We start from the raw sequence: 11,690 nt of genomic DNA, 5'->3' as shown, positions 1-11,690 counted from the left end.
TGAACACATTCAGTCTATGTGAGGTGTTTATTGAGCAGTTCAACCTAACCTAACACGGATTAGAACAAAAGGGGAGACTTCAACTGAAGTGAGAGGAATAAGTGGATGAAAACTTGAGGTGCCTTAGCGATACGGTTAATAATTATGATGATTCAGCCGCTTTATATTCCATACTTTAAAGTTCCGAATGCAGAAATTCATAATGTAAACGGACTATAATGATGTTGGAGCTGTAAAAATCGAGTGACAAATGTAAATTTGTAAAAAAAAATTCAGTTCATAACTTTTTCACGTTCATTTCACACGAATAAATTCAAAAAAATTTCTCTTGAATTTTTTCTTGCTTTTCTGCGAATTTTTCCACAACAAATAATTTGAACTAATTTAGCAAAATATACACTGTTATCATCTTTTTTTTTTTTGGTTTGATTGTTAAAATGAACCGCACAATCGAACTAAAACGAATCATATCAGAATATATGAAAGAGCGAGATATTCCAGCATGGTATCGCGGTATATCCCCATTTCAGATGAAAGCTGTTGATCAGCTTTTAAATGCAATACGTGACGATATCGAACAGAATACAACACATCGTGTGCGACAATGTTTGCTGCATCTGGGTTTAGTGCCAACGGTGGGCTGCAAAGATGTGCAAACCCTCATGAAATTGTGTGGTGGTAATGATTTGGCATTTTTATGGTTTCTCATGGAACTGTACTACAAAACAAAAGGAGATAAATATGATAGCCTCAACGAACAATTAATATTATCATCCATATGTCATTTGGATATGATAACAACATTACGCGAATTAGATCGCATACTACCGCCCGGGCATGCGTCGAAACGTCAAATCGAATTGAGACAGCGCCAACAAATTAGAGAGCGAAGTTGGAAAGAGCCACATAAATTAGTCAAAAAACGTTCATCACCATATTTTGAAAAATTGGCAAAACCAAGGAAATTTGGTAAGCCACTAACTTTAGAACGTCCCGATTTTAAAGTACGTTTTCCACGTTACGATGCCTATAAAGATCCGACTTATGTGCCACCAAATGAAAAGACGCGTTGGTATGCCCATCATATATTTCGTGGTTCGGAACGTGTTACAAAAACAACATTACGTGATTGCATAGCTGAAATTATGAAAATGATCGATTTGTCACCAACAAATTATGGTGATACACATGATTATACAGAAAGTATTATTAATCAAGCTTTGAATTTTGAATCGAACAAAGACTACGTGAATATCTTATGCGAACACCATCGTTTGGAAAACGAAGAAAGAGATTCTCGACTCATGAAATTTTTCATTAGACAACGTGAAAACTGTTTGAAACATCTTGAACTTTTTGCAGGCCAAAAACAGGTAGGTGCATTTTGATCAGGTAGGTAGGTATAATGGCTACGACCCAGGTCGCCCCAGCAGCTAATGGAAAGACGGTTTTGATGCCTAAAAAACTAAGCGAACATCGGATGTTTTTTAAAACTAGCCCGAGTATTGATAAAATCAAGAATATTTGGAATCCCTTATTTCCGATTATCTATTCAGATTTTCCAAAAACTTTAGGAAGGATCTTAAGCATGCTCTAGCTAGAGCCGTGTATTTACATAAAAAATGCCGAACAGTCTCTACACAACTTCTGCAGTGTTCATTATGAGGAATGCCTATATTTTCCGAATGCTTGCCTAAAGTCCATGACAGTTGCAGACCGCCAGAAGACTCCTTGTCCGCCTTACATTGTAGTCTGGCCATGCACATAGCTCTTGAAATTACGCATTTTGTGATGCTTTTCCACTTTTGTGGAGCATTGCACTTCGACGCTGGCTACTCATTCACCTCCTTTTGCTGAGCGCCTACGTGCTAGCATCAGCCATGTCATTTTCTTCGATTCCCCCCTATCTCGGAACCAAGATAATGGATGCCTCTACGAGCTTTGAGCTAGTTATGCTCCGGACTATTATTAGCTGGAACTGGCAACCCTCCAATCATTCTTACTTGGTATGATAGTGTCAACACCATCCTCAAACTGCGATTTAGGAGATAGTAATGTATTTCGGAATTAAAAGCTTCCTAAGAAGATATATTGAGTATACTGCTATGCTCAAATTGCCTGAGTCTCAGTGTGGTTTGTGCCGAAGTACATGGCGATATCATTTCTAGAACTAATGGCGCCCTGTTAGTTCTTCTAACTCTCTCGTAAGTATGTGTATTCCATTCACAAACGAACTGGGTAGTATTAACTATATATTCAGTAATTTTGCACTGCGCCAGTTGACCTAGTTTAGTTAGAATGTGGGAGTGCAACATGAGGGTAAAATTTTTTCCAGAAAAAAACGGCGTAATATGTGAATATTTGTCGGAATCAGGTTTGAGACGGGATCTAAGGCCACCGTGAACAGGTGCGGAAGTCCCCGGTGGCACCAACGCATGCAGTTCGCCTAGCTTTCTATAAGCTGGTGCGGTTGTAGTTCTTATTAAGAGCTTCCCACTGGCCATACGTCAGCGCTGGTATCAACATTCCATCATACAACCATAGCCCCATCTTTGGCTTGAGACCCCGTTTTTTTACAGAACATCGCCTTTCAGGCGTAGAAAGCGATGCAAGCCTTCCGTACCTGTTCATCGTTACACGCTTTCCAGTTGAGTTTAAAATTGATTGTTATTCTAAGATGTTTGGTACCACTTAATAGGGTTAATTGCTGGCCGTACGGCCCTGGAAATTCAAAACTGAGTGGTTTGTAGTTCGTCGTGAAGAGTACTAGATCCGTTTCTCGAGATCAAGCCTAAGCCCACATCTCTGTGCCCCCTACTTCATTTTGCGAACTAATGTCTATGATTACAATAATCAATAAAGGGAATGGGCGCGAACTCAGGATCGTTACATCGTCAACGTACGCCACATTTTTCACTTTATTGCATTTTAATCAGAGTTGGGCGATATGTATTTGATGTGTAATCAATTGCATTTAATAGTTTAAAAAATTTACTTCATTGTATTTTAATACATTTTTTTTTTAATTAAATTAGATTTTATTTTGTTCTATTTAATTTTTTTATTGTCTAAAGTATTCATTTATTTAGCCGGCTCAAGGTCAATTTTAATAAAACACTAGTTTGTTTTTATTCCCAATATATTTCGATTTCCATCGGATATCGTCATCAGGGGCTACAACAACAATGTAAGTTAGCTTAAATCTACAAATTTTGTTTACATACATACAACTTTTCGTACGTACATTATTTTGTCCTTAGCTAAACTACATACGTCCGTCCTGTTTAATATGCAGCTTTGAACTAAGTTTTCCAATTATCTAGTAGGTGTCTGTAGTTGTGTGAGCAGTTTGCAATGTCTATTTTGTAATTGAGCCTTTTATTTGTTGGTACTTTTGCTATGTGGAGCATCTCTAACGTGAAGCGTTTCTTATAATGCTGCTCTTGCTGCAATACCCTCACAGCATTAAAATCTGCTTTATGCACGCTCTCTGCACAGTGGGCTGCGAGTGCTGTTTTCTGTGCCCTTCCTGATATTATATTTTTCATATCCATCGATGTCCCGATATCCTCGTTTTTAGCTTATTCTTCGTGGTCCCGACATATTCCTTATTACATTTCATGTTCCCGTCGCCAGCACATGGAATCCTGTATATTACGTTATTCTTGTCCATGGTTGCTATTCCACTTTTCATATTGCTGAAGAATTTATTCGTTGTGTGCTATTTTTATATTCTCCTTATTGTATGTATCAGAGCCCTTTAATCTTTCCGAAAAACCGGGTATATATACCATCGACTTGTATATTTTCGTGTCCACTTCTACGTTTTTTAGGTCTTTGCGTTGGTTGTGTGATTTTATCATCGTCTGTATTATTCCTGGAGGGAAATCATTCATTTTCAAAATATGTGTAATTTGTTTTTTATTTTCTGGATGGAACACTATGTCGCTTGTGTCCAATACCTTCGCGATGAAATTTTTGGCCGTATTTATTATCATATTCCTAGGGTGTTTCGATTTGTAATTTATTAATCTTCCGGAAGACGTGGATTTTTGGTACCAATCCAATTTTATTTTGTTGTCCCTTTTGCAGACTAAGGCGTCCAAAAAAGGTAATTTATTCTCCGTTTCCAGCTCCATTGTGAACTGAGTATCTCTATGGTACGAGTTTAATATGTCCTTCGTCTCCTCCAAGTCTTCCTCCTTTACTATGGCAAATACATCATCTACGTACTTGCTTAGTAGTCTCATTTTTGTCCCTATTTTTTCGAGAATTTCCTCAATGATGATGTCTGCTACTGCCGGCGATGCTGGATATCCCATTGGAAGCCCTTTTAGCTGTGTATAAATCCCTTCTTCATACTTTAAATATCTATTTTCTACGATACAAAAGGTTAATATTTCCATAAAAAGTCTCCTTGGAATATCCGTGTGTTCTTTTAAGTTCTCCCATTTTGTCATTATAGTTTGTATAGCTAAATCTGTTGGTATACTCGGAAATAATGATACAACATCAACGGACACCAGACGCTCATCATCATATATATAGGAGTCATTAATTTTATCTTTAAACTCTATTGCACTTTTTACATTGAATTTCGATTTTGTCGTCAGGTTTTTGAAAATATTTGTCAAGTATTTGCATAGGTTGTAGGACGGGCTATTGCTCATAGAACAGATGGGTCTTAGGGGCATATTGTCTTTATGTACTTTGGGTAAACCATATACGCGGGCGGGAGAGCGGTGTGTGTAATCATTTTGTACTTTTCACTATTTGTTATCAGACCCAATTTATGTAATTTTTCCACCAAATTATTATTTTTCGTTTGTAAACGTAAAGTTGGGTCCTGCCGTATTCTTCTGTATTTTGATAAATCTCCTAATATGTTTTCCATTCTCGAGCTGTAGTCGCTTTTTTCCATCGCAACCGTCACATTTCCCTTGTCCGCGTTCAAAATAATAATATTTTTATTTTTGTTTAAAAATGTTTGTGTTCGCCTCACTGTATCACTAATAGCAATATCATTGCTGTTCGCTCTGTGCTTTGTCGTAGTTTCTTTTATTAATAGTGAAATCAACAATCAATGTTTTTATTGTTTTTTGTTTCATATTATTTAAGTTTATTTTATACTATTTAATTTTATTTTGTGTTGATTTATTTTATTTTTATTTTCTATTTTATTTTACTTTATTTTATTTTATTTTATTTTTATTTTATTTAATTTTACTCTATTTAGTTTTATCTTATTATTTTTATTATTTTTTTTCGTTCTATTTTATTTTATTTTATTTTATTTTAGTTTATTTTATTTTATCTTATTTTATTGTATTTTATTTAGTTTTTTTATTTTCATATGTATTTAATTAGCGAGCTTTGCTCATATTGCTTTATACAATGGTTTTTGTAATTGATATTAGAGAAAATTTGTAAGTTTACAAACGGCGATGGTTACGAGGACTTGTTTTTTTATTTTATTTTATTTTTTAACTTCTTTATTCTAATTATTTTATTTTATTTTGTTTTATTTTATTTTATTTTATTTTACTTTTATTTTATTTTATTTTATTTTATTTTATTTTTATTTTATTCTAATCTATTTTATTTTATTTTATTTTTATTTTATTCTAATCTATTTTATTTTATTTTATTTTTATTTTATTCTAATCTATTTTATTTTATTCTATTTTAATTTTATTTTATTTCATTTTACTCTATTTAGTTTTATTTTATTATTGTTTTCGTTATATTTTATTTTAGTTTATTTTATTTTATTTTATCTTATTTTATTGTATTTTACTTAGTTTTTTTTATTTTCATATGTATTTAATTAGCGAGCTTTGCTCATATTGCTTTTTACAATGGTTTTTGTAATTGATATTGGAGAAAAATTGTAAGTTTACAAACGGCGATGGTTACGAGGACATGTTTTTTTATTTTATTTTATTTTTTAACTTCTTTATTCTAATTATTTTATTTTATTTTATTTTATTATGTTTTATTTTATTTTATTTTATTTTACTTTATTTTATTTTATTTTTATATTATTCTAATCTATTTTATTTTATTTTATTTTATTTTCATATTTATTTTATTATTCAATTTTACTTTATTTTGTTTTATTTTATTTTATTTTGTTTTTTTTATTAATCTTTATATTTTATTTTATATTGTTTTTATTTTTTTTGTTTTAATTAATTTTTGTTTTTTTTTTTTACTTTAATTTTATTATATTTTTTATGTTATTTTACATTTTATTTTATTTTACTTTGTTTTCCTTATATTCATTTATTTTGTTTTTATTTCATTTTATTTTATTTTATGTTATTTATTTTATGTTTCTGTGCTTTATTTTATTTTATTAAAAATTGTTTGTTTATTTATATTTTTTATTTGTTTGTTTTTTGTCTTTTTTTATTTTTTTTACTTTATTTTGGTTTTTTATTTTTGTTATTTTATCTTATTTTGGTTTTTTATTTATTTTATTTTGTTTTAGTTTTTTATTTACAAACAATTCATTTGTCTTCATATTACAGGCTAATCTTCAGAAAATACGTGATATGCTAGACAAAGAAGTTGAAATGTATCGTCTGCATTATCGCAAAATGAATACGCCTCATGATGACGGTCGCTCTTATATACGCATCCTAGGCAAGAAAGAGTACACTGAACATTACATTAAAGATGACATGGATGAGCAATGTCATCCCAATGCGAAATGTGACCCAACGCCGGTCTCGCTAAAAAACTGTAGCCAAGTAATGGGATCAGGAATAATACCCAAAAGACATCGTTTGTCCTTTGATCAAGCGAACAATATAAATAATTTTGATCTTAGCTATTTTAATACAGCAACACCTCCATCATCACAACATTTTTTTATTAGACCAACCGAACATAAGCCATATCATTTTGATTTTGCTAAAATATTCAATTACAAAACAAGTGCAAGCGATCGAAAAAAATTTATCAAAAATAAATGTGTTGAAGCTATGGATAAAGAACCGCGTACTGTACCGAAGACAGTTGATCTAACACCCGATTTACGAAAGGTGGCAAAAAATTGTGCAAATGAAATGTGGAATGAAAATGAGAATAAATGGCGTGCAGAAGAAGAAGCAAGATCAACGGAGGAATTAGTGAACCAAATCGATTCTTATCCGAAAGATATGCCACGTTTGCCATTTTATGATTGTGAGGACAAAGACCTTATGGATCTTATGTTGAAAATAGCATTGAATGAAATGAGCAAACAACCAAAGTTCGTACTGGCTTCGTTGCCCGATGCGTATAAGATACCTATGCTAAGAGATTGGATTACACAACGTTATGGCAAACGTTATACGCATGCGGAACAACTGCAAGCGCTAAATACGTCCATAAGGATCATGAATATGTTGCAAGAATTGAAGTTGAGAATTAAACTTCCCACACCATGTTCGATTGGCAAAAATTTTAATCAGACGTATGATTGCCATAATCATATTATGAAAAAGGTAAGGATTTATTTAGTATTGGCTACCACCCGCTACTTTGTATGCGTGGAACTTTGAAATAAGTAATTTTTACTTTTATTTTATGGTTGCCTAAAACCATTTATATTGTTAAAATCACACTGACTAATTATTCCTCAGCTTGCGCTGGTTCCATACTCTCAGTTTCCTCATTCACCTATTTCTGCTAGGGTCTAGACTTTTCTCGAACAGCATTCTCGAACAGTTGCTTGTTTATTTCGCATTTCTGTAAATATCTCATATTCATGTTTGTCTTCTAGTTATATACGTGTATATGTGTGCGTTATGTTATCTTCTATCTTGGCCGATGATTACATGACTATTCGCTCTTTGCTGCTGATTTCATGTACGTGAAATATTCTCTTCGATCTTAGCTTTACGGTTGACATGTCAACTACCTGAAGTATTATAAATTATGCTAGTTGCTTTAGCTCGCAGATACAACCAGGAAATGTTGTTACGTTTACTATAAAAGGAGGAAATAAGTTGCTGTACTGAAGGTATAATCGTACATTGATTACCTGATACAGCTGCTAACTAGTTCTGCTTGGGATCTAAGCCATGTCGAATTTTAAGCAGAACTTCTTGAAATTCTCAGACATAATGCACATCTAGAAATTGCGCCCTGTTTATGGTATATAGTACATGTATGTACATATGTCGGTACGTCATTGTATAGAGAAGTTCGAGCTTTCTTCTTTATCTATGTAGACTTAAATAATCCAAAAATTAAATATGGCTCGGATCTTTTATACATATATTATCCTGATCGTTCTTCAAATGTACCCCATTGCATTACTGAAGGATTTTGTTGCTGGATGCGAAAGCCAAGTAATATCGAAACCGTTTTCGATGTATATTTATAGAGTTATTTATAACAGTACCCTTGAACCACATTTTGGCCTATATCTCGGAAGTGTGTTGAGATATCTCAAAAATTAAAAAAAAAAAAAGTTGAAACCCTCATCAGCTGCTTCCATTTAATATCGATATTGTACAATTACATTTGAAAAATGCCCATGCTGATGGTTTGGGTTGCAAGTCCCTAGAGATCCAAGGATTTGAAATGTATCCTACAATTTTAGTTAGACCTTGGCTGTTGCAATAGTGAAAGTTGACAAGACAAAAATTTTAAAAACTGCTGATTTGGGTTCAAGGACCCCTCCCATCAATTTATCTGAAATATCTGCAATGAAGAAAATACCCCTCAGAGCTTTTATTCGATATAAATATATTTGAAAAATGGTCGGTGCCATGTTTTGGGTTTCAAGGCCATAGAAATCTAGGGTTTTGAAATTTATCCTTAAATTTAAGTTAGACTTCAGCTGATGCTACAGTGAATGTTGCTCTCAATTCTATGCAGTGATTTCTGAGTGATGCGTGTACAAATATACAGACCGGCAAAAATTTTAAAAACTCCTGATTTTTGATCAGGGCGTCCAATAAGGTTCAATTTTTCTTAAATATTGTCAATGAACCTGTTAGAGTTTTATTACCTCCCAAAGAGAGAGCGCTCTCTCAATATATCTCATATTTTATCTCATTTCCACTTATAAGATTTTGTATAACAATTTATATATGTGCCTCTTTTACAGGTTCAAAATTACTTGAAAAAAACTATTTCGGTTTTGCTCGCTTCACTTTCAGTAAAGATTTCCTAATAGGGTATATGTACAGATTAGGACACGCGCCATTCCTACGAGTATAAATACAATGGGCGACTTCAAGCGGGCCGTCAGTGAAGAATACTCAGTTCTCAACAACCTAGATTAGACTAATTATTACAGGTCACTTAAGATCAGCTTTACTAAACTGCTTTTATAGCGGCGGCAAGCTACCGGGGTTTTTTTCTTTCTAAGACCCTGCTGTATTGTTTCTAATGTTAAATTTTAAGTATATTTCCTTTTACTTCTTCCATTACAGGTCAACCAACAGAGACGATATTTTTATCAACGTCTTAATGCAGAACTTTTGAAACGGGCACGTTACTTTTGGTTTGCCATGCGCAGTTCTCTGGCTTTGCTGCCATTAAATAAAACATTTTTTGCCTATTTTCCAGCAAGACCAGGTGATAATTATCTTTTTAAACCGTGGAAAATATCAGAATTTATGGACGCTAAAGCCATTTATGAGAAGCGCCGTTTAAAAAATTCCCAGAAAATAATCGCGTAAAAATACAGATATAAAACAAAAAATAACAAAATTTTAAAATTACATAAATTTATTATAAAATCGGTGCGTTTTAGTTTCTGGTATAAAATTTATGTAAATATAAATTTAAGTATATAAGAATGTTGTTTCTTATTTCAAATTTTACAAGGAATTTTCTTAAGCAGGCTACTGGTCTCTGATGGCAATCAATCATGTGTTGGGTGTGGAGTGAGAGTGGGAGTGGGAAAGGAAATGGGAATGGGAGTGGGAGGGGAGCATAAGCAGGGCACGAGCGTCTATTTTTTAAATGTACTCCAATGTTAGGGTGGAGTGGAGTCAGAGTGGAAGTGGGAGTAAAAGTGAGAGTGGTATTGGGAGTGGGGAAGGGAATGGGAGTGAATTTGGGACTGGAATTGGAAAATGGTGAAGTATAAGCAGGGCTGGAACATCCATTGTTTAAATGTAGACCAAAGTTAGATTGGAGTGGAGTGAGAGTGGAAATGGGAGTGCGAGTTGATATGGGAGTGTGATTGGAAGATAGCGAATCATAACGAGGAGAGGAACATCTATTTTTTAACTGTATACTAACGTTAGGGTCGAGTGAGAGGAAATGGAAATGGGAGTGGTAGTGGGGTGGTGGGAAAGGGAATGGGAGTGGGAGTGAATATGGAAGTGTGATTGGAAGAGAAGGAAGCATAACAAGGGGAGGAACATATTTTTCTGCCTTTCTTTTAAGGTAGAGCAAGGTATACCGTGTATGAGTTTGAAGGTTACAAATTTTTAAAGTTGGTTTTAGTTTTGAATTGAAATTTATCATTTTGACTTAAAAAATCTTTGAATGTACCAATAAAAGTCGCGATTTATATATTATATTTGACTTTGGGAACGTTCAAATTAAAAAAGTCATTGTTTTACTTTCATGCAAAAAATAATTTAAAAGTTTGTATTATCTTAAAAAGACTTTACTATCAAAAATGTTTGACTACAAAATAAAAATAAGAATTGTTTGGACTTAAAAAGAAGTTTGACTATAAATTTAAAATAAACATTGCAGGGCTTATGTAGGACTTAAAAAAATTTTACTATTTGCAACAATAAAACACAAGTTTAAACAATTTTTTTTTACTTGAAAAATTTTTGACTAACAAAGTTAAAAATAAATTTAAATTTTAGTTTTGAGTTTAAAAATATTTCACTATGTAATGATATTGTGTTTGGTGTTACCAGAGCTGTTAGCCAAATTATACTGTCAGTGTGTATTGTCAGATGTTAGATAGTTGAGCGTGAACCTTCAACGTACATGCACGTCATTATTACAAGTATTTGAGAACAACTAATATAAATAAAGCAATTGAATTAAAACATAAAAAGTATTGTTTCATATACTTTGTACATGATCTCAGAAGTCAAAGTACAGATTGGCTCGGAATAAATAATCACACCATCGATTATCGTCAGTCACACGAAAAGAAAGAAGAATAGATTTTATCAACATTGTGATGAAACATAACCTCACAAGTGAATGCAATTGCGTACAACAGTGTGAGAGCATTTTGATTTGATTAATACTGATAAATGAAAATCATCGGATCGGGTGCAAAATGGCAGAGGCACGGAAAGAATTGAAGGAACGGGATTGCTCGAATTTGTCAACAGATTGGAAAAATTGGAAACGTGATTTCTCGGTTTACAGGATTGCAAACAACAAGAACGCTCAACCGGAACCAACGAAAATTGCCATATTTCTGTGGTTGATTGGCACAAAGAGTGCGAATATATACAATACATTATACCCAAATGATGGCTCAGAAAACTCATTATTGAGAACAGTTACTGTAAATCGCACAATTCCAGCAACCGATGATCAACCAGAACGTGTTGTAGAAGAAATTCAGCAACGCACATTGTCTGAGGTCTTGAAGAAATTCGATGAGCATTGTGTGCCACAAAAAAATGTTGCAAATGAATCTTATCGATTTAATAATTTAGTTCAAAAGGAGAAGCAAACATTTAATGAATTTTTGACGG

General features: G+C 33.1%; 1 protein-coding gene across 1 annotated transcript; it reads left to right on the top strand.

Moving 5' to 3' along the window:
• Positions 1-417: 417 nt before the first annotated feature.
• On the top strand, positions 418-11,144 carry LOC137245898 (uncharacterized). Its single transcript, XM_067777089.1, has 4 exons — positions 418-1,373; positions 6,534-7,493; positions 9,435-9,679; positions 11,066-11,144. The coding sequence occupies exons 1-4, from the start codon at positions 438-440 to the stop codon at positions 11,142-11,144; spliced, it is 2,220 nt and encodes a 739-aa protein (XP_067633190.1). The 5' UTR covers positions 418-437.
• The last annotated feature ends 546 nt before the right edge of the window (positions 11,145-11,690 follow it).

The sequence above is a fragment of the Eurosta solidaginis genome, chromosome 3, assembly GCF_040869045.1.
Source record: "Eurosta solidaginis isolate ZX-2024a chromosome 3, ASM4086904v1, whole genome shotgun sequence".
NCBI lineage: Eukaryota > Metazoa > Arthropoda > Insecta > Diptera > Tephritidae > Eurosta > Eurosta solidaginis.
The sequence above is the reverse complement of the archived record's forward strand: the minus strand, read 5'-3'. Positions and strand labels throughout refer to the sequence as shown.